Below are 23,573 nucleotides of genomic sequence, written 5' to 3'. Positions count from 1 at the left end.
CAGACTCGGTGGTGTTTATGTGAACTCATCATCCAGCATTTCTGAGTTACATTCTGTATTAAATTCCAAAATTTATATGAAATTATGGAGAAATGTATTCTCTTTTGGTATTTTACACCACATCTGTGGTCAGATGAGGACATTGATTAGACTATCACCTCCATGAAAAAGCCATGTTTCAGTGTTAATGTCAGGGTTTTTTTTTTTTTTTTTTTTGGTTTTTTTTTTGAGACATGTTTTTTTTTTTTTTAACTTAGATTCATCCTAGAAGCTTAAAAGTCTTACAACAGTTAGCACTCAGCATCATGGCAGCAGCAACCCCGGTTTGAATCTGGGTCACGGCAGGTTTTTTAAGAGGATAAACACTGATTAATCTCCATCATCATGCTTGTCAGAGCTTGGAATTGAGAAGCCTGGGCTTGTACAGTGGATTTGCACTCAGCTGTGTTTTCTGGCAGGTGCAAATCCTACCTTTGCAAAGGTTGTAACAGTTTAAAGGAGATGATGGAACTCTAGAGCCATTTCAGAGGATGTAGTGCTCTTGTGTCCGAGCAATTAAATCAGTGAGTGCAGGCTAAATAACTGAACCACTTCCCTGTATAACGCAATAAAGTTCAACAGCATCCTCTAAAATTGTCATTAAGTTGAATCAACATCTCTCTAAAACTAATAACTGTAACCTTCATTACAGGAATACTGTATTAGATTGCATTGTTTTTAGGTTAGGTGTGAATTACAAGGAGAGTGGAGGAGATTGGTCTCTTCATATAAGACATGAGCTTCACTGAAAAGATGATCTGTCAAAATTTGGAGGGAATCTCTCAAATATTGACAAGATCTGTTGTGTAGGACTAGATGTTTGTATCCCTTCTTGCATACATGAGACATCTAAGACTCTGTGGGATGGTCAAGTGAGTGAGGTCATCCTCTGGGTTATCAAGTGGATGCCCTCCTTCCTCAGTGTTTCACTTATTGGCCCATGACACCTCCAGAGGGTTCAGCAGTGAATCCCAGGTTCACCCCGTAGATGCCTTCTATTCACTTGAAGGTCCAGATGGAGTCCTTGCTCTTCATCCACAAATACTGACTTCCCTTTTCAGCAGCTCTGCAGAGGTCCTTGATCACCTGCCAGTGCATCTTCCCACGTACTCCCATCTCCTGTAGAATCCTGGATGTTGAGGTGGCTACGAAGCATCTGCATCCTACTTCGACTGGTTGGACCCTCACCTTCCAGCCTCACTCATTTGCATTGGTGGCAAGCTCCATATACTTCAGCTTCTGTGCTCATAGGCCTCCTCCACTGAGCTCTTCCAGGGCACTGTGAGCTCCATGATGTAGTCTTGCTTAAGTGAACCTGACCACAGCACCAGGTCTGGTCGCAGGTTGGTGGATGTGATCTCAGGTGGGAAGCAGAGCTTTTGGTCCAGGTCTACCAGCATTCTCCAATTGCAAGCCCCTCTCAACTGGCCAGGATCTGGTCTTGAGGACAAATGTTGTTTCTTGACATTGGGTCGACGTAAGTGGAAGGGCGTTAACATTCATCTGCTGCGTTTCCAGCAGTAGTACCCGGCACTTTAGCACCTGGTTGTGCCGCCAGATGTAACGGCCTTGAGCGAGGCTGGTCCTGCAGCCCACTAATTCATGGCACTATCCATGCCATGAATTTCTCTTTTTCTGTATCTTCATCACTGCTGATCATGAGGTAAGTTAAGCTCAGTGGCCCAATGTAATTAACTTCAATATATTTAATTTAGAGGTCAAGGAAAAACAAACTTTCTTGTTAATCACCATAAAACACAGCTGAAGGACAAAGTTTCCCATCCAGTGAGCATCACATCACCACTATAAAGACTTTATAAACAGGAAACTGCATGTTTTGTCTCCTTAGAAGTAACTGGAAATATTAGTGTAAGTTTATTCTCAACCACACCTCTGATCTGAAGCCTGTTGCCAGCAGGGGTGGCCAGCTGTGATCGTATAGTGGTTAGTACTCTGCGTTGTGGCTCCAGCAACTCTGGTTTGAATCCAGGTCACGGCAGTCTATTTTGACGTAGTGACAAACAGAGAGATGTTGACAAAAAACATCAGCCTTGGTCACCAACAGGTTAACACTGCTTAAAAAAATATAATTGAGTGGAGAGAGTAATGCAGTTGTTGGAGGCTACTTGCTCAACATTGCTAGTGTTCAAAAAGAAAAGTATAGGACAGGCTGTTTTCCACTATAAACAACACAACAATTGTAGGGGGGAAAGGCCTACTACATGAATTCCACAGTTTTATTCATCCTTCTATCTACTGTCCATCCTTTCAGAGGATCACTGGGTGATTCCACTTGACAGCGGTTTAATAAATTCCATGTTGTTCCACTCATCCTGAAGGGCTTGGTGAAGCTGATGGACATTTTGGGGCACAACATCACATTGTTGGACAATCCAGAGCTGTAAATGCAATCTCTCCTACCCTGTTGCCTGAAATGATTTTTAAGTTTACAATTGGTGGAGTTGTGGCCACTCAAACACCCAGCTAACTGACATTCCAGCATCCAGCAGCCAACATCTGTGGCATCATGTCATTTGAATAAAGCTGCGTTTTAAGGGGGCCTTTAGAAATCATGAGTCAAGGAGTGTCTTGTTCTAAACATAGCGAAACAAATAACACGAGATTTGTAACCTTTTGTCTAAGTCAGAAAACAAGACCATTTACAACCTGTGTATATTTTTGTTTAATGTGTTTCTGTTGAAATATTTGGAAAGTTTACAGCAACTTCCATCTTGTGCAGAAGAAATTTCTCTATTTGTAGAATTAACTGTTTCCCCAAGTGTTTGACATCATATGTGAAATTAACCGAAAATGTCTCTGAGGCAGGGGAGTGCTTTAATGTGGGAGTGGAGCTGGAGATTTTGGTGAAAGTGTCATAAAGGAGGATGCTGAGGAAACTCCTCAGTATTATTGACGATGCCTCTCATTCCCTGGTGTCACTTCAGAGCACCTTCAGCTGTAAACTGAGACCACTGAGGTGCAGCAAAAAATGCCACAGGTCTTTTCTACCAGTGGACATCAAACTGAATAAGTCTGCAGGAAGGACAGCTGAAACATGGGACATTAAAATCTAAAAACACTAAAATATCACTATCATTTGCAGAAATACTTTTCTTAATAGTTTGTCCAATATCAGTTACCATTTTATGTGCAATACTTCATCTTCATTTGGTATGACCAGATCCTAATTTTCTGCACCATAAATGTTGCACATGCTTCTTTAATATGTTTTTTTTTCAAACAGAGCCTTTTGCTCTGTTCTTGTGTATCCATATGTGTTACCCCAGTACCTACCTCGTTTATAATTAGATGCAAGTGCATGTGTTTGAAGGATTTTTTTGGGTCGGTAAGTCTCGCGTTACCTCTCTGCCAAATCTCGTCGAAGAAAGCAACCAGGAAACGAATGGCGGAAATATAGGTCCACCTCACTCTTTGAGCTAGCAATTGTTGGACCTACCTGGCGTTGTTCTGGCTGGAAAACGGAGTCAAGTCGAGTCAGCAGATGTCTTCACACAAAACCAGTGGACGGTGTTGAAGAAACGATGTTGTCGCGTTGAATGTGGCCGGCGGGATCGGTAAAGTGAATGGACGGATGGGCAGCCAATGATCCAGCTGAGAGTGTCCTGTCACCGACAGCCTGCCAGATCAAACACCGGTAAGGTTGGGCATTAACGTGTCAATTTTACTTTTAGTTTATGCTTCGGCGTGGAACAAAAATGATAAGACCTTAAAAACGGTAACTCTGACACTGTGTGCGACGAGTTGAAGACATCAGATATCGTTAAACGTCAGAAAACAAATGCTTTGGTGGTGAATTGCAAAACCTTACAGGTGCAACCGTAAGGACAGCAAGTTTCTCTGAGTTTGAGTTAGTTAAAGGGGTTCATATTGCCTCTAGCCTGTCATCAGTCAAGATCAGTCAGTGGCAGATGAGTCCAAAAGTGTTCACAACATTTCTACTACTTAGAATAGCAGCTGCAACTATTTATGTTAATATAATTTCTGGAATTGTCATGCCAAAATGTGACTCTGCCTTTCATCTTATTGTTGGCAGTCTGAGTAGTATAACAATCTCAAAACTGGAGGAGCAAGTTTTGGCAAGTGTTCTTCTTGACCAGCCACATCCTAAACTCAATAAAAGGCTGGGAAATTGTCTTAAAGAGGGGAAAAAACGTGTGTGCTTTTTGTACCCCAAGCCCTCGCCGAAATAAGTAACTGAGTGATTGGTTTTAAATCTGATCCTGTATCTGTGACGGCTCATTTCCAGACATATGGCCCTGCTTCTCGGCTAGCTGAAGGAGACAACGCCAGCATCATGTTCTTTAAAACATCTTTCACCACCCTGATTGTTGGGGTGTTTGTGGTCTACGTGCTCCACACCTGCTGGGTGATGTACGGGATAGTGTACACCAAACCCTGTGACAATCCCAAAGCTGGCAACTGCATCACACCCTTCCTGGCAGGAAACCCAAAACTACAGGTGAGTCATGTGGATGGATGGTCTCACTGCGCTGTCTTGTGTTGGTGGGTTGCTTTTGGTGTACAGGTTAGAAAAAAATACTGCTAATAATATCTGTAACATCTCTTTCTCTCTGTTTAATAGTTGAGCATCTACACGGCTCTGCAGGCAAATGCAGAAGGAGGCCATACTCTGATCCACAAAGAGGAGGACTTTGATGTCAACAATAAGTTTGAGAGGTTAGTGAGACTAGTGATAGTAGGAAAGGGAATGGATTTTGTATCTTGAACATAGAAACCAGTGGGGTATTTAGTGTTAATTTTGTAATTCTATTTTTAAATCTATGTACAGCAGTAAAAAGTATGTGTTACGAGTTCTTATAAAAATGTGTTTGTAACCAAGTAGCCAAATTTGAGTGCTTAAAAAAAATCGCCAGATATAATAAAGTAGGTTGCAAAGTCAGGAAAGAGATGAGCAGAATTATCAGCCCTGAAATGCTGGGGGTGTCTGCCGTTTTGACAGCTTTCACACCAGACCAAATGAACCGCATTAACTGTGCAAACGGATCTGAATTTCTTCTAACCGAACACAACAGGTTAGATGTAAATTCACGAATGCATCCTGTAGATATGGAATATTTTTGTCATTTTGTGGCTCAGGACTAAGTTACCAATATAATTAAACAAACACACAGGGCAACTTAAGACTCATTGGTGAACATGTAGCGCTGATAGTGGCACCAGATGTCAACGGGTCGTGAGGATTAAGGCCAAAGAGAGGGACATGTTGATTTGACCCCATTCATTAGTACTGGATTATTCACAAATTCTAGTGGTTCTGCTAAAAGTTTGTAAAAGGATCAGTGCAGAGGTCAGTGTGGGTGGTGATCCTCAGCTTCCATCAATGTAGCTTTTAACAAAATCAGTCCAGCTGTTCTTCATCACATAATTCTCAGGAGATTTAAACAGGGAGTCCAAGCTGTTCTCAAATTCTGGCATCCAGGGAAGATGCATTTGATGGACGAAGGCATATCTAGCTAGCTTGCTAACTGTAGCCTGTAATAACTCACAAAGCAAGACATCCACTGATGCTACTGTGCATTAGTTTTTTTAACATTTATTGTTAGGAGAAGTGCAACATATGTAGTAATATCCTGACCCACAATTCAGAACTAGGCTTTTTATAGTGTTTACACCTGTTTTCTGACATGTATAATGTGTTAAGAAACAGATCATAATCATATCAATTTTGATACTGACTCACTCTCTTTTCTTCTCTGTCTTTCCTCAGGATAGTCAACGTCTCCCTTCCTAAGAAAACCCGTAATAATGGAACTTTATATGCACTAATATTTGTCCATCAAGCCGGCATCAGTCCGTGGCAGGATCAACGACAGGTCCACTTGGTGGCTCAGCTCACCACATACATGGTCCCTAAACCGCCTGAAATCTCTCTGATATCTGGAGAGGATCAAACACAGGTACTAAGGTTGAAAATGAAAAGTGGCCGTGCCTTTGTGGGTTTTTTTGTCTTAATTTCTCAACTGCAGCTCATATTGTACAGTAGATGTAATAACTATTGCACAGAATGTGATGCATTTGCACTCTTTGTACTTGCCTAAGGTTAAAAATCATGCAGAAATTTGAATGGGAGATTAAAAAAAAAGTGCCAGTGCTTTGTTTAAAAAGGAAACACAGTAAACATGCAGTATATCAGAATACACTAAGACTGCAAAAAGAAGCTGAGACTAAAGGTACGTGTCCACTAGATCCAGCAATTTCCCGCATCCCATTCATTGTCTATGTGAAATGCACCACATTGAACATTGGTCCGGTTGCGGTGCGTTTCAAGCTGCGATCCGGTGCGTCTCCCCGGCCGCTGCTCATTTGCATAAAGTAGACTCAACTTTTACTTTATGCAAATTTGATTCAGCGTGCAGAGGTCCAACGCATCGCCAAACTTTCCTCAAACGTCTAAACTAGCCATCGGTGAACTAAAACGAGGACAGATTCAGCTACTGCACAGGTTATTTCTCTCCTCAAATGCTTTCAGAATTACTTTTCGCTGAACTGTTTTTGTAATAAAAGAGAAATTTCATGACCGAGCCGCCATGTTGGTCCGGCTTGAAATCCAGGGGCAGGCAGCTCCCAAGTCGATGCGTTTGTCCAATCAGGGGCAGGCAGGATAGTTGGAGAAGAAGGTCGGCAGGAGTTGAACACCGGCTACTGACCTCAAGTACACTTCCAACAAGCGGGCGAGTTTCAGATGCAGGAAAAACACATCTAGTGGACACGTAGCATAATCGTGAATTACCTCCTAAATGTGGTACCGTAGCTTTCTGATCATGTTAATATAGATACAGAAGAGTTTAGATTCTCACCAAGCTTTGTTGTGAGAAGAAAACTTCCACCTGTCTGTATGATCACACAGGGTCAGAAAGAAGAGGCCCAGCAAACAAAGCAGCGTGATGGAAAACCTGCAGGTAGAACTAGAGGTGGAGCCGCTTCTATGTCAGATCACCCGGTTTCACACTGGCGCTCCCGGTTAACGCTCAACATTGTCAGCGACCACTTCCACTTTGACAGAGAATACCTCCCCAGTGATGTCCACAGATACCTCAGAGTGTAAGACGCACACATCAGAACAAACTACACAGAGAAACGCAATGGATGCTGATGTATTCAGTCATCCTGTTGTACTTGTACTTGTACAGATTACAACAACTACCAGCACAGACATGATGTTAGGTTCAAAAGGCATCATAAAATGTTTTATTTTCATGTTTCAGATTCCAGAATGGGAAGAAGATGGTGTATCTACCTCTGCTGTTTGTCGATGAGCTCAGCAACAGGGTCAAGGACCTTGTGGTAAATTTTCCTTTTTAAATAAATATTATGCAACATGCTGCAACTGCCTGTGAGCTAGTCCCAGTGGCAGATGTTCAGATGCACTCTTTCTTCTGTTATTCTTTGTATTTTCTTACTGAACTTGTTTAGATGACAATGAATTGGGGCTTATGACCCCGGCCAAGTTCACATTTAAATGTTAAAGTTTACGAGATCACAATATCAATGTGTTGCCAAATACACACTTGACGAGCTCACAATTGGAAAATGTTGCTGTGTGAACTGACAACAGCTATTTGTGTGTGTGTGTGTGTGTGTGTGTGTGTGTGTGTGTGTGTGTGTGTGTGTGTGTGTGTGTGTGTGTGTGTGTGTGTGTGTGTGTGTGTGTGTGTGTGTGTGTGTGTGTGTGTGTGTGTGTGTGTGTGTGTGTGTGTGTGTGTGTGTGTGTGTGTGTGTGTGTGTGTGTGTGTGTGTGTGTGTGTGTGTGTGTGTGTGTGTGTGTAGGAGATCAACAGTACCTCCACGGAGCTTCCTCTGACCATCTCCTACGACTCCATCTCTCTGGGGAAACTTCGATTCTGGATCCACATGCAAGATGCTGTTTACTCTCTGCAGCAGTTTGGTGGGTTAAACTGTCACTCGCACACACACATACAAACACAGACACACACACACTTACACACACTAATAACGTGTGCTTGTCTATGTGTCTGTATGGTTTACAGGTTTCACAGAAAAGGATGCTGATGAGATTAAAGGGATCTTTGTTGATACCAACCTGTACTTCCTGGCTCTGACCTTCTTTGTAGCTGCCTTCCATGTGAGTCTGACTGCTGAATACCCTGCAACAGCACACAGTGACACAGTGAAAGCAAAATTCTGAAAGCTGAATCATTACCCAAATTTAGTTCTACAGGAGGTGCAGCAAGTAAGGCTTGTTTATTATGTGCTGATGAAAACACTTGCCTTCTTGTGTCTTATCTGTCACTTTTTGCAGCTCCTCTTTGACTTCCTGGCCTTTAAAAATGACATCAGCTTCTGGAAGCAGAAGAAAAGCATGGTGGGAATGTCCAGCAAAGCAGGTACGTCACCTCACAGCACTACTTTATGCTCTCATCGAGACTTCATTGCGCACTATAAATTTCCTTTAACTACTTAAATAAACTATGTACAGAACAGTGGGTAACTGTCAACCTGTAATAAAGCTTTGGAAAAGTGTGTAAAACAAATTTATCTACAAGAAACCAGGCATCGCTTGTGTGTTTGTGTCTATTTTGACTTGTGAATCTCGACTGCCGGGTGGCCAGATGTTGCATCCTGCTTCCTTCCGCTCACCTGTATGATCTCAGACACACATTAAAAACACTGACAGAGTAAGGGATGCTCTTGTGTGTTTGTGAGAATTAGACATCTGGAAAACACTGTTGACCTGCAGCAGGACAAGCAAAGACCACGTTAATGTTTCTGAAAGATTTTCTTGTTGCTCGTCACGTCTATTTTCTGCAGTGGCACCACGCAGATCCGCAGCGGTGGCAATGTGAGAGCCTAGATTTATTCAGATTTAGAATTTTCACAGCACAAGCTAGAAAAACATTAGAGTGGACATGCTTTAAAACACGGTGTGACCCTGTAAATGCACCAATACTTAGGAAAATTACAAAAAGGCTTTGTGCACTGGGAGATTAAGTGTCATCTCCAGAAAATGTGGAAGTAATGTGAACCAAATGATTGGCCAGCAGTGTCACTCGCTTCAGCTGTATCACATTCTGAGTTTGTGTGTTCTTTCTTTCAGTGCTGTGGCGATGTTTCAGCACCATAGTGATTTTCCTATATTTGTTTGATGAGCAGACCAGCCTGCTTGTCCTCATACCTGCTGGGATCGGCTCTATCATCGAAGTAAGTGCACATTCACTGCGCAAACGCACATGAACACTCCTACAAATCCAGTTTTATCATATGTGTTAATGCAGGACTGTATTGTTGCAGGTCTGGAAAGTGAAGAAGGCCTTTAAGATTCAGGTTTTCTGGAAAGGAGGCAAACCGACCTTCCTGGTAAGTGTACATGTGTTTGTAAGTGTGCCTGAGGAGGTACGGCTTGCAGTCAGTAACTTCTTTTAAATCACTTCTGAAAACCCACTTTTACAGACTTGCTTTTATGTGAGGTTTACTTTTAGCTTTACTTAGTTTTAGTGTTCTATTTTGTATTATGTCCTGTTTATTTTAGATGTTCTCTCTTCTTGTGTTTTACTATTAGCTGCTTGGTTCTTTGGTGTGATGTCGTCTCTCTAATTTTTTAATTCTCTGCCTTTTTGACTTTTAATTTCTTACTTTAACCCTCAATCTTATTCTTTAATTTTTAAAACTACCTAGTTCCTTTGTTTGTTATGATTACTTATCTAATTATTCATTTAATTTCTTATAATTTTTACTTTTTTTTTTTTTTAATTGACGGCTTTGACTTGTCTCCTTATGTCTTGTTTGATTGTCTCTGTGTTGCATGTTTTAACTGTCAAAGCACTTTGTGAACGCTTCTTAAGCGGGCTATATAAATAAAGTTATTATTATTAGAACTTTTTCGTGATCTGTATGCATTTACTTTCTCAGTATGAAGGAAGAAATCTATTCTATGCAGCACAAATTGTAACACTGGACTGTCAATAGTAAATTAATTGACATTTTGGCTTTCTGGCTTTGTAGCAAATTACTGTCAGTTGACAAAACACATCAGATAAATGAGTGACAGTCATGTTGTAAGAAGAAAGAAAACTACTATTTCCATGCCTTAGTACAGTTAGGATAATACATCTGTAAGAGAAAACATAATTAGCCTGTTACGTATTTAAATAGGAAATGCAAAATTAGGCCATTCTAATGAACATTTACAGTTTGTAATTTTTCTTTTGTTTCAAGAGCACTGACCTGACAGCTGTACAGAATGTTAAAACATGCTCAGTCTTCATGTGTGTCTTTATTTGTGAAACAGTTTGGAAAATTAGATGAATCAGAGAGAAGAACAGAAGAATATGATACTCTGGTAAGACAACAGACACACATACATCCACAATCTAATATAATTAACGATATTTTCTACAATCTCTAATCATATGGTTTAGAGTGAGTACATAATCTAATCATTACTTATTTGTGCTTTTCTGTAGGCCATGAAGTATCTTTCATACCTCCTTTACCCACTGTGTATCGGAGGGGCAGTGTATGCTCTAATATTCCTACGATATAAGAGGTTGGATTCAGTATAAAATTTTTGCAAATCATGTCAAACTTTAGTCTGAGAAGTTATTGTGTAACTTGATTGTACATCTTTTGTGTTTTAGTTGGTATTCGTGGTTGATCAACAGTTTGGTGAATGGTAAGACAAAACACTTCTCTGCTAATAGAGATGGGTGACAAATTAAAGGAAAAACCAATACTCTGTGTCTTAGTAATGTGTTGGGCCACCGAAGCAGCTTTAATGCACTTTAGCATTGATTCTACGAGTCTCTGAACAGCATTCTTCTAAAAGATCTTCTGTCATTTGGTGTTTTGATGGTGGTGATGGAGAATACTGTAACACCTTGGTGTAAAAATCTTCCACAGATGCTCAACTGGGTTTAGATCTGGTCACTGCAAAGGCCATAGCATATGATTCACATCATTTTCACACTCATAAGATCATTGAGAGACCCCTTGTGACTTATGAATTCAGGTGTTGTGATGCTTCCCTTTAAGGGGACAAGAAGACCCAAACAATGCCAACAAAAATCCTCCTCACCCGTAGGAGTTAAGAGCTTAGGGTTTTCCTTTTCTGTCACATTTGTCACCTGTCTATCCATATGCTATACAACAACATATACAATATGCTATAGATTAAAAGTTTACACTCTTAGAATAAACATAATAAGCTCTCATTTTATCCTCACTATTTCAGGTGTATACGCCTTTGGTTTCCTCTTCATGCTTCCACAACTATTTGTCAACTACAAGGTCAGTATTATATGAAAGACAAAAAGACCAGTTGGAGGTAAACTAGGCAGGTGTCCTCAGTAAAAGAAAGGCTTTATTTTACTACAGCATTAACACTAACACATTCTGCCCTAATCTTCATTTAACAGCTGAAATCTGTGGCTCACCTGCCCTGGAAGGCCTTCATGTATAAGGTAGGAGCACATCTTCTGTCCATTAATAACTACTTAATTTGATGATTAGCAAATGGACAGTAGTTAGTAATTTCATTTGTCAGAATTAGTGAGTATCTTTATTAGTGATGAGTGCATTTGAAGAACAGTAACTGGCATCGATTGACTGTTCACAGGCCTTCAATACCTTCATCGACGATGTGTTTGCCTTCGTCATCACCATGCCGACGTCTCACAGACTGGCCTGTTTCCGAGACGACGTAGTGTTTCTCATTTACCTTTACCAGAGATGGTAGGCACTCGCACGCTCACCACACATATTCCTAAATCACCAACAAAACATTTTTCTAACCTAAAACTGTGACTCTGCTCTGCCCCAGGCTCTACCCAGTGGACAAAACGAGAGTAAACGAATACGGAGTTTCTTACGATGACAAACCCAAAGCGAAGACTCACAGGGACTAGAAGGGAAAGATGGACTCTGTGCGTATTGTGTTGTTTCCGCTGGTATTTCCTGAACTGACTTTGCCAGTCTAGTGGAAACTGTCTTTGTTTTGGGCCAGTTGGTTATAAATGGACCAGTTGCATAAACATTCTTCTGGTTTCTCATTTTTTCACCCTGTCACAAAGTCTTGAAAGGGCAACATCTGCTTATCTGTCTTTTTGCAACCTGTAGAGGTATTTTATTTGTTATGCTAAATCTGTGACTGTTCTTCAAAGTGACACAACAACCAGGAAAAATTGTGTGTGCGATTAGTGTGAACACCTCCTCATGTCCTGAGCTTACAACAGATCATACTCTGCTTAATTCTTATATGACACCGACTACAGAAACTTTGCTATAGCAGATATTGTTGGCAGCTTTGAGACTTTTCTGCCATAAATTCTACTCGTAATTTTTCAAAAGTTACAACCAGTCATGTTTGTTGTCTGTTGGAAAGAGTCCATCCTGTTAAGATCACTGAGTTTTGTTTTTTGTCTCCAGCTTGGATGTCTGCAAATACCGACTTCGTTGTGCTAAACTAAAAGAGTAAAACACGATTCATTATGCAGGCTGGAGCTACCAGTTAAAGCTAAAGCCACCTCTTGAGAACTATTGTAAAAGCTGCAGTCTCAGAATTTTAATCGCCCTGTCAAAAAACGATTTGTATTTATTTTTTTTATTTTTTTTTTATTTTTTAAAGGATTTTACATTAACAAATTTCAGTTAACTGACATTTTGATAAGAGTCTGGTTCAGTCTGCTTTGGGAAAATGATACAGTACATCTAGGAGTTTTAGAAAAAGTTGCTCATCTGAGAGGCTTCATTCATCAAGACTGCATAATCCAGCTGCTTGTTGTTCACCTGCCAGATATCACAACCAGAATGACTGAAAAGCTAGCTTTCGTGACAACTGGGCTACACAAATACTGTGCTTTGTCAGAAATGGCATTATAGCCTTTGCATTTGGGTTTACCTAACCTCGAACAGGGGACCTGGGCAAATGTGAAGCATCCCTGCTCGCTTCTTTTTTCAGGCACTTCCATATTATTCCATAAGCACTAGGTTTGATATGTCAGAGCTGACAGGAAAATCCATTCGTAATTATAGCTTAGGTGCTGAAGTGAAAGCTATTTACAAGTCAGAACCTGGTAATCATGGCAACTCCAGTGTGTCATAAAAGCTGCATTAGGCAAAGGTTGGCAGTACAGAAACATAAGTGGACGTATTGGTAGCTCACTTAAATACACTTTTCTAGAAATTATATGGAATTATGCTAATTACGTTTAAAGATTTTTTCACTGAAAGGGCTATTAGCAATTTGAGTATGAAAAAGTATCGATGTGTACATATTCCAGAATTTGTATCCAAAATTATCCTGTTGAAAAGGTTGACATATGTCAGCTCTGGAACAAATACCAGAATCATCTTGCTTTACCTACGTCTTAAAGCAAGAATATACTGTATATAATATGATTAAAAAACAATGGGGTGGTAACCAAGGAAAAGTGACACAACAGAAGAGTCAAATTAAAAACACATCACTTTAACGTTAAAGAATTTTACTGTCGAAGCATGTAATGGTACAAGATTCCATTTAGTTGCCATGGCAAATTGCGGGATCGTTAGAAAATCTTCTGCTGCGTTAGAGGCAGAGGAAGAATGTGATTTTTGGCCACAGAGACTATATGAATTGCCTGAACATTCCAGGATGTATGAAGCTGAATTGTGTGTTTTTCCTGCTCTGTCTGATGTTAAATGATACTGATTTTATTACACTGTAACGCAGCTGGGTACAACTGACAGCCTGTTTTTACCCATCTGAGTATTTCTTACATATCAGGGCCAAGAAAATACATTAGTGCCAAATGTGAGACTGTTTGTGAGCTTTGTATGTTCACCATAAAGGATCCATTTGATATTTTTAAACAGACACTGACATTGTAGAGGAAATAGTTATGCTAAGACTTAAGAAAAGTATTACAACATCTGGATTTACAACATCACATTTTGATTTATTTGCTAATGTTATGCATTTTTAAACTAGGAACATTTACTTTGAATCAGTCTACTTCATGTTCAGGTATCAGGATATATTAGATCTGGGTACAAAGATACAGTGCAGGTTTTCTGTTCCTGAATGAATGAAGCCAGGATAGATTTGCCAGAAAATTGCCTTGAAATGGTTTTACTTATTGTAATGTTTGTGTTTTTGGTTGAGATAAAATAAAAATGACTGACTTAACGTGTTATTTCCAGTGTACTATGTTCTGCTTTAGAATTATTATTGAATTATTATTAGAGCTGCAGGAACCAAAAAAGCTCAAATGCAGACCACCAAAGTTCAGGTTTCTAAATGTCAATCATACTTGTGTACCATTTGCACATATTTATTGCTAGTATTCACTTCCAAAATCATTGGTTCAGAGAAAATTTGTGCAACAATAACAAGTGTTATTTTATAGTTTGACATTTTAAGTCAAGCTGTTACTTATGCAGCACATTTAAAATAACAGCCGTTGAGCCAAGGTGCTTTTCTAGTAGACTGGCATCGCAAATTATCTAACAAGGTTACAGATTATGGTTAGGACCCTACGGCATGGTGCTGCATAAATACAAATTTACCTGACTAAGATATATATTAAGGATCTATGGCATTATAATGCAGCACGTTTGGTTTTCAACCAGCCAAAAACAGCACATCACCCTGGTTTTTCAACCTTTTTGAAATGCAAACGATGTATATATTTGCTACACCAATCGCGTGAAAATCTGAACATGTTACACTGCAAGACAACAGAATTAGATTTTGACATCTGTATCATCAGCCAGTAAGATCATTGATCATTTGGGCAGTAAGCATCTGCCTCATCACCCTCCTCAAACTGCAGCTTAAACAGTGACTGATCTGGTATAAATTCAGCCCACAGTCGAGCAACAATCTGTACAGTGTCTGGCTTTAGACGTTATTTTGAATGAGGACTAGTATCCATGTGATTAAAATAAAACTGATGTTGTAGCTGTAAGGCCTTTATAAGTTTGAAATCTTATTCTTTTGCCTACAGTATTTCCAGTTGGTAGGTGCTTTGCCAGAACAATTACTGTACAATAATTGACATTACAGTGCCATCTTCAGGCCAAAAGGAGTATCTTTTAAACTGAACAATGAAAATTCATTGTCTGTTGCAGTTTTTAAAGGCAAGGGGACAGATATGTAAGAAGGTACTATAAAGATTTCTATTTTTAAAAATGACTAATATCAACAATAAATACATTTGCATATTAGAACTTTGCCTTAGTAAGCAGAGGCAGAGCAACAATTTGGACCATTCAGGACTAAGCAGTAAATGACAAGAACTTTTAATGTTAATTTTAGGACTATGTACCGGTTCTATGCATAGCTCATTGTCTGTGTTTTTTTTATATCTCTGTATCTCCAGGTAACATGTTAATGTTTTGTAATCTCTTGCAAAAATGGTTGGTTACACTTTTGTCTGTCCGTTGTTTGTAGCAGAATAAAACCAAACCAAGTTCAAATCAGTTCAGTGCTATCTGAGGTATCTGGTATATAGTGTCTTTTAGACTGATTTCATCATGGCAGGTAAGAGGAATACAGGCTAAAAAAGCTTTAAAAGCAAGTACTTACCAGAAGTGTAACTTGGTGCATGGCTGAGGTGTGTCTCCAGAGCGAACACACTCCTCCTTGGTACCATGATCGCAGAACTCCTGGACCTGAGCTCGACCACGAGAGCAGAACTTTTCCACAATGGACTGCTCCTTGGCAGTGCTGGCGTTCAGCAGCTCCAGAATCTCTCTGCTCACCTGGAAATAAAAACATTCACATGATGCTGCATCAATAATCACAGCTCCAAACTATCCTGCCTCAGTTTTAAGATGGTTCCAGTGCTGGAATATTCCTCTTCTGCAGGCTGGGAGTTGTCTGGTCAGCCGGTATTTTGGTGAAAGTAGCAGAGGACGACCACTGCAGCCATGATTAGTGGTACTGTGGTTCATTCTGTACCTCCTGATTGCTGCTGCAACTGTTTATACTGACTTTTTTCCCTCATTTGTTTTGGTTGGTGTGGATATCCCACCAGTGTTATTGAGGTGCTACAACACTTAGCTGACTCAGAATACGGGCAGCACATTAAATAATAAAGACATTAGATCACATTACAGATCGTATGTTGCTTTGCTTCCTGTGCAGCTTCAGGACTCCGGTTCACTTTCTCCAGACACACAGATAGAAACTAGAATCTGCTGAGTCTCTGGTCCAGATTGTGAGGAGACAGGGACAGAATTCCAGGCCTACTTCGATTGTAGCTACAACTTCTGTGGAAGTTTTCCCATTTTCTTAGTACAATATTGTGTCGAGATGCGTGACAAATTGGCATTTTCCCACAACTTGTGTGGTTACTACAAAATGCATGACATACTTTTGACTTTTTGTCCAGACTTTTTGGCTTTTCTGAGAAGAATCGACAAAAAAGACTCTTTCGTGTCAACATAAAATGGATTTCTACAGAATAATGTAAATTAATTAAACATATAAAATAAGTGATTGCATCAGTACTCACCCCTTTAAAGTGACAAATTCAAATAGAAATTAAGATCATCTGAGTTCAGTGAATGTGTCTCAGTGATAGTAGCATAAAGGCACCTGTATTTCGAAGAATCCTTCACGTAACTATACCGTGAAAACAGTAGAGCTTCACAAAGCACTCTATGTAAAGGCTACTGAAAAGTTGAAGTCAGAGGATGAACACAAGAAAATGTCTTTTAGAAGAAAACAACTTAAAAAACAGTCTGGTTCTTTCAACCTGTTGAGCTTTATAAAAGGAATAAAATGTGAAAAAGTGATTTGATCATTTACAAGCGGAATCACCTGAAAATAATTTCAATTCAGCTCATTTTACAAGGATGTAACGTCATCCACGCATGCAGAAATAGTATGTTTTTTTTGGGGGGGGGGTTATTTTATTTTTTTACTCTCACCCCTTTGAGGAGTGCTCAAAGGGGTGAGAGTGGTGAAGGGGAGAGAGAGAGAGGGAGGATGGAGGAAAGCAGGGTGAGGAGAAGGGGAAGGCAGATGAAGCTAGACAACATCCAGTGGCTCTTTCACCTTCAACTTGTGTTTTTTCTTTTGGAAAAAAACAGCGCCAAAAAGTATTTTTTTCTTCTATTTTTCTTCTTTGGCATTTTCTTCCTCTTTCTCAAGAAACTGTTTAATTGTTTCCTGCAAGTCTCGCTTTTCAGATTCCATCTCCTCTCCGAGCTTCTCTAGATGGTTCAGCTGATTCTTCCACTCTTCCTCTCTCTGCTGATGTTGGGTCTCCTGAACCAGCATCTGATTTTGGATGGTGGAGACCGTCACAGACAGAGTTGCTGACGTGGTTCAGCCTCTGAATTTCTTGGACTTTCTTTTGGTCTTGGAGCTGCTGCTCCTCTCTCATGTTTGCTAATGCCTGATCCATCTTCTCCTTCATGACTTTTTTACTTCCATCTCCTCTTTTTGCTTCTGGAGGATGCTGAGCTGATTATCTTTCTGCAGTTCCTGGTGCTGCTTCTCCTGTCTCAGCCTGTTTAGTCTGTGTTCGATCACAGTTTCGCTCAGAGCCAGCTTTTTGTTGGCGTCATGCAGCTCTTTATTTGCTGTCTGCAGCTTCACGTTCTGCTTCTCCAGTTTTTTGAATTGCTCTCTTGTCTCATCTCTGTGAGCATTTTGTTAGTGTGCATGCTCTTCATGTGCAGCTCCAGATCCAGCTTCTCTTTCTTCAGCATTTCATTTTCCTCCTGAAGCTGTTTATTCTGCTGTCTCAGCATTTCAGTCTCAGCTTCGAGGTCTTCTGTCTGGACTTTTCCATTCTCCTTCAGCAGCTCAGACAGTCTGAGGATCTCCTCGTCTTTCTGCTTTATCTCATCTTTGTAGTCCATGATGTCTCCCCACGACATGGACTCGCTGCTGGAAGAGTCATCCTCCTTCAGCTGGTTGTTGTTCTGGACTTGATCTTTCTCCAGCTCTTGACATCTCTTCTGACTTTTTTCCAGAAGGAACTCTAATTGGCTGATCCGATAGCTGTCGGCCTCAGCCTGCTGAACAGCTCTTTAATCCGACGGATGGAAGCGTCTAGGGATTGTTGCATCCCAGTGAAGTCGGAAGGTCCATTCTGATGTTGAGGGCCATTAAAACCTCCTTGGCGTCTGCTTGAGTTAAGTCTGTAAGACATGGTACTGATAAATCATGGTCATTTTGTAGTAGGATCACAACAGTGTGATCGTCAGCGGGTAACTGACACAGTGTTCACATCATGGTTACAGCTATATCTTGCAATGGGAAATTCTTAACAAATCCGTGGATCCAGCTTATAAGCCGCATCAATGGCCAAAATCTAATCACTTGGTCCTTGTGTCATTTCTGACCTTCCCTGAAAATTTCATCCAAATCTGTTTGTCCGTTTTTGAGTAATGTTTCACACAGACAGACAGACAGACAGATTCACAGACAAACATACCGATCGTCACATAACTCTGCTGTTCCTTGGCGGAGTAATAAATTATAACTACATATTCAATTCAATTCAATTTTATTTATATAGCGCCAATTACAGTCAAATTGTCTCGAGAGGCTTTACAGAACCCATATGCCTGAACCCCCAGAGCAAGCCAAAAGGCGACAGTGGCAAGGAAAACACCCTTTTAACGGGGAAAAAAACCTCGAGCAGAACCCGGCTCTAATGTGGGGGGACCCATCTGCCTGCTGGCCGGGCGGGTTGAGAGGGACAGAAGAGGTAGAGAGGTAGAGATAGAGGGGTAGAGGTAGAGGGGAAGAGGTAGAGGGGTAGAGATAGAGGGGTAGAGGTAGAGATAGAGAGGTGGGGGGGGACACAAGGACCATAAAACACACAGTATAATACATGCATGATAAGACAGATGATACACGCAAAGTACAACTAACATGGAAACTAATTATAGTTTACTGCTATGGTGTATGGCTCTGGCATTAAATATACTACATATATAGCCGGTGGTAAATTCAAAAATATGTAGATGAGCAAATCAAGTATAGTAAGGGCAATGCAGAGTAGATTGGTGGAAATGGGCAGCTGGAGGTGGGAGAACAACCACACATCTGAAGCATCCAGCTCTGGGACCAGGGACACTCGGAGAAAGGACACAGAAAGAAACAGAGTGAATGTAATGCAATAATGGTATATATAGTAAATACATAGGTAGTTAGAGAAGGGCTCAGTGCATCAAGAAAGGTCCCCCAGCAGCCTAGGCCTATAGCAGCAGAACTAGGGGCAAACTAAAGGGACGTCAAGAGGAGAAGTCAGTTGTGCAAATGAAAAACACCAGCTCACCCCGTCAGGGTCCCCCAGTCAGCCCTAACTATAAGCTTTGTCAAAAAGGAAGGTTTTAAGCCTGGTCATATGGATGTAAAAGGTAAAAAAAATGTTGAAATTAATACAAAATTCATGCGTAAGACATTTAATGAAACAAAAAAATAGAACTCTTAATAAAGATATCTAAAATTCAGCAGAGATAGCTATTTGATGAAAGAAACTACACCAGAGCTTGAATACTCCAGATTGCACAGCTACCGTACGTATTCTACGTAATGATGTCACAGGCACGCACCCCATGACGCAACGTATATATTCTAAGCTCCCGCCCTCTGCCCTCCCTTTTCCGCTCTAGGAAGTTAACGTGCCTAAGGTGCTCGGTTCTTCATCCGAAGCTAAGGCCCACAATCCGGCGACTAGCACCGTGAAATTTAGGCATCCGACGCCGAAAACCTAAAATCTAACATCTACAATGGCCTCCGTGTCTGAGCTCGCTTGCATTTACTCCGCTCTGATCCTCCACGACGATGAAGTCACCGTCACCGTAAGTATCCCGGTTTACCCCCGACAGCTCCGCTAATTTCTCTTTATTGGAACATTTAGCTGGTTACGACCTGCCTAAGTCACAGTTAATATAGGAGGAGCTCCAATGATTAACGGGGATATTAATATGCCGGTTAAAATAAGAATGTAGACGTGCTGTTGCTCAAACTGTCCACAGTACCGGCTAAAAAGGCGCCATGTTTGTTGCTAACGTTAGGCCACGTTTTTATATCAGGGCAGCTCATGTGTCTGTTCTGCTGGTTGTGACACTCGTATCTCGTATTTACAGTGTGTAGAAATGAGTGTTGAGTCGCTGTGTGTCTAAAACGTGCTCTGACAGGTACAGGTGTACATAGGTGGTTCTCTTATTGACAAGTGCTAGCTAACGTAAGCTAGTGTAGCTTTTCAACATAATAGTCCACACCGTTCAAAGTCCATTAGTTCGCTGCATTATTGAGTCTTACAAAGTTTTCACTCATAACATTATAGTAGGTTGTCTGGCAGATTCCTACACGTGGATGCAGGACAACATCCTCATGAGTAGCATCCCTGATGTGGTGCCTTAACCATCATTCTTTAGAAAGGATGCAACAGGTCATTATACTCTGAATTGTTACTTACTGTTCAGTCTATTAATAAATGGTGCACAAATTCCAAGAGTAGATAGAACAATTATAGTAGTTTATGAACTCCTAAACTGTATACTTATTTGTTTGAAGGAGGAATTGTCTGATTTTGAAGCAATTAGACACGGAAATGATAGAAAGTCCTCACATTTGAGAAGGTGGATCCAGAGAATGTGTCATTTTCCTTAATGTGTCTGAACGAAACCATTAGTTACCTGTTAAATAGGTGCTATATAGCAGCATATTTTATGGAATCATACATAAATAAGTAGTGTATATATCCGTTTCTGTGTTGTTGTACTGATGATATGCACTTCAAAGACTCAGTTTGGGCTGTTTGATGGATAAATGTAGATTTTTGTTCTAATCACTGTTTCTGTGTCTGTAGGAGGACAAGCTGAATGCTCTGATCAAGGCCGCTGGAGTCACCGTGGAGCCCTTCTGGCCAAGTCTGTTTGCCAAGGTGAGGGAATGATGCCCTTTTATTAGTTTGTTATACATTAACAGCTCCTGTGCAAGATGATCTGGAGAGGAGTTCTTATTCAAACTTTGTATGTCTGTAACGAGGAGGATTTCTGCAGTACTTACTGCTTCTTTACTGAATTTTAACAGCCCTATTCAGGCTACAGGGAAAGCATGAATTATGTAAAATATTAAAAGTGGCTGCATACTAGAATTCCCGATTGTATATATGCATTAACTGTGTCCAGTAATTGAGACACTCTGGTTGAATATTTTGTATAAAGTGTACAAGATCAGATTTTATAAAAAAAATTTTATAAGTCAGCAATTGTAAAGATAAGCATTTTAAAACTCAGTAGTATGAGCAATCAAAAGAGTGATGCATACATGTAATGAGACTCCAAATGAAAATGTCCAAAGCACTTTATTTTAAATAGTCTGTGTAAAGGATGTGACTATAGTGTTGAAGGGTTTCTGGGTATTTAAAACCAAAACGCAGGCACGCTCAAAATATATATATTGTTTGGTGTTGTGCTTTAGTTATAGAGGCTTGTGTATCACTCATCACAACGAGGTCAGGATGTGTGAATGATGTTACTTACCAGTGAATGTTGTCATCTTTTTAGGCTCTTTCCAGCGTCGACATCGGCAGCCTGATCTCCAACGTTGGAGCCGGAGGTGGAGCCCCAGCTGGAGCCCCCGCTGCTGGGGCTGCTGCCGCTGCTGGTGACGCCCCAGGTAACTGAATAAACAGTGGTTCAAATGTGAAGATTTAGGTGAATTCAGCAACGCTACAGCTGTATAAATGGTAGTAGGGATGTAGTCTCAGGCTGGATATGTTCTTAATTTAGTACTTGTCAGATTATGGTCCTGATCCAATGACACAAACAACTTTTCACATGTTACGTCTGGAGCGTAATCCTGTGTTTTTTAAAGTTTAACTGATTAACTATATATATATTTTTTTACCTCTACAGCCAAGGAGGAGGAGAAGAAAGAGGAGAAGAAGGAAGAGTCTGAGGAGTCCGATGATGACATGGGCTTTGGTCTCTTTGATTAAAACAGCTGTTTTTCTAAGAAAACACAATAAAATTACAAAAAATAGTGGTTTGTCTGGCTCTTTCTTCTGTTCTGTACAAAATTTCCATGTTGCATTTGAAAGAAATTCAATAATCTGTAAGTCTGAAATGGGGCATTCTGCAAAATTCCCTCTTAAGGAACTTTAAATATACTTTGATGCAGATAGATAGATATACATACATACTTTATTAATCCGGAGGGAAATTCTAATCCTAATACTCTCGTGTTAATTTACTGAGGTGGGACTTTTACTTACAACAGCATATTTAGTTGGAGTATTGCAACTTTAAAGCATCTAAACACTGTCTGGCTGTGAATAGGTGTAGAGGACAATCTCTCAGCCCTACTTCCTTAACCCTCATCAGTGCACCTGGGGCCCATGTGGACCCCAGCGGTATATAACTTGTCATTTTTTTATTTGCAAGTTGGATTTTTTAGTCCCTTTTGGTAGTTGTCACCCACCTAGTTGCCATCACACACACCTAAGTTTATTTGATTCCAACCAGGTCTGTGGTGTATATATGAAAAATCATTGGGGGTCCATGTGGACCCCAGCCAGACTCTCCATCTATCCATTATCTATCCACCGCTTAATTAGGGTCCGAGTACCGAATGGTGCGAAGACCTTATTGGAATGCAAGGAATTATTTATTATTATTATTATTATTATTATTATTATTATTCTTTGTTTTACCGTCTTTTGAATTGCCTTTTTGGCGGCCTTATCATACCCCAAAACGCGTCAAACTTGGCATGCTCATCAGGACTGGCGAAAAATTTGATATTTTATGGGAGTTGCGCATGTGTGGGGCGAAATGGCTCCATAGCGCCCCCTGGAAAATTGAAAATTTGGTCATTAGGCCAACTGGCAAAGTGTTTCATCTACAGTTACAAAATTTTGTATGCAAATTCAGCACATCAGGAAACCTAAAAAAGTCAATCATGGCCATGCCCTAAACCCAACAGGAAGTCGGCCATCTTGAATTATATGTCATATGTTTTGACAATTTTGGGTCATTTTTAGACATTTTGAAAAGCTATCAACTCAAACACGGAAACACAGAGAGAGCTGAAATTCGGCCAGCATGTACTCCAGGCATGGGTGATCAACAGTTATCCAAATGCTCACCTTAAGTCTGAGGGCGTGGCCATGGCGGCCTCGTGAATTTTGATGCTTCGCCATGAAAAATCAAGTGCTGTGTAACTGCCCTAAACATGCTCCAATCTGCCTCAAACTTTACATGTGTGATCAGATCCTGATCACATCCATAGACCGACATGCACTCTCGGTCGCAGCGCCACCTGGTGGACGTGCGTGGATTCGCCGACCAGTAAGGATGCGATGACCCGTCCAACGCTGCTTGCAGCTTTAATTATCAATAGGGTCGCGGAGGGCTAGAAACAGTTAATGTCTCCCTATGCTGGTAGAAATGAGGCTGTGATGATGTTTTCCTCTGATCTTGTTTTAAACACCTTCTGTTTCATTTCAGAGTTCTTCAAATGCTCTAAATGATAATAATCAAACATAAAAGTATTTATTCTAATGATGACTTCATGACTC

General features: G+C 40.5%; 2 protein-coding genes across 2 annotated transcripts; both read left to right on the top strand.

Annotated features, from left to right (window-relative positions):
• The first annotated feature begins 3,417 nt into the window (after positions 1-3,417).
• clptm1l (CLPTM1 like) lies at positions 3,418-14,203 on the top strand. The gene is made up of 18 exons (XM_023275395.3): positions 3,418-3,694; positions 4,307-4,519; positions 4,643-4,737; positions 5,789-5,978; positions 6,929-7,122; positions 7,287-7,365; positions 7,849-7,966; positions 8,070-8,164; positions 8,342-8,426; positions 9,137-9,240; positions 9,331-9,396; positions 10,328-10,378; positions 10,503-10,585; positions 10,677-10,711; positions 11,270-11,325; positions 11,454-11,498; positions 11,654-11,769; positions 11,858-14,203. Exons 2-18 carry the CDS (start codon positions 4,355-4,357, stop codon positions 11,940-11,942), a joined length of 1,662 nt encoding a protein of 553 aa, XP_023131163.1. The 5' UTR covers positions 3,418-3,694; positions 4,307-4,354; the 3' UTR covers positions 11,943-14,203.
• Positions 14,204-19,636: 5,433 nt separating this feature from the next.
• On the top strand, positions 19,637-22,036 carry rplp1 (ribosomal protein, large, P1). Its single transcript, XM_023275389.3, has 4 exons — positions 19,637-19,845; positions 20,859-20,933; positions 21,559-21,670; positions 21,910-22,036. The coding sequence occupies exons 1-4, from the start codon at positions 19,774-19,776 to the stop codon at positions 21,990-21,992; spliced, it is 342 nt and encodes a 113-aa protein (XP_023131157.1). The 5' UTR covers positions 19,637-19,773; the 3' UTR covers positions 21,993-22,036.
• Positions 22,037-23,573: the final 1,537 nt, after the last annotated feature.

The sequence above is a fragment of the Amphiprion ocellaris genome, chromosome 15 (assembly GCF_022539595.1).
Source record: "Amphiprion ocellaris isolate individual 3 ecotype Okinawa chromosome 15, ASM2253959v1, whole genome shotgun sequence".
Classification (NCBI taxonomy): domain Eukaryota; kingdom Metazoa; phylum Chordata; class Actinopteri; family Pomacentridae; genus Amphiprion; species Amphiprion ocellaris.
This window is presented reverse-complemented; position numbering and strand designations above follow the sequence as displayed.

Excerpts from the sequence above, each read along its gene's own strand:
- rplp1 (XM_023275389.3), top strand. The coding sequence starts at position 19,774 with ATGGCCTCCGTGTCTGAGCTCGCTTGCATTTACTCCGCTCTGATCCTC. Across the intron at positions 20,934-21,558 it reads GGCCAAGTCTGTTTGCCAAG|GCTCTTTCCAGCGTCGACAT; the intron begins GTGAGGGAATGA and ends TCATCTTTTTAG. Across the intron at positions 21,671-21,909 it reads CGCTGCTGGTGACGCCCCAG|CCAAGGAGGAGGAGAAGAAA; the intron begins GTAACTGAATAA and ends TTACCTCTACAG.
- clptm1l (XM_023275395.3), top strand. The coding sequence starts at position 4,355 with ATGTTCTTTAAAACATCTTTCACCACCCTGATTGTTGGGGTGTTTGTG. Across the intron at positions 8,427-9,136 it reads GGGAATGTCCAGCAAAGCAG|TGCTGTGGCGATGTTTCAGC; the intron begins GTACGTCACCTC and ends TCTTTCTTTCAG. Across the intron at positions 11,326-11,453 it reads AACTATTTGTCAACTACAAG|CTGAAATCTGTGGCTCACCT; the intron begins GTCAGTATTATA and ends TTCATTTAACAG.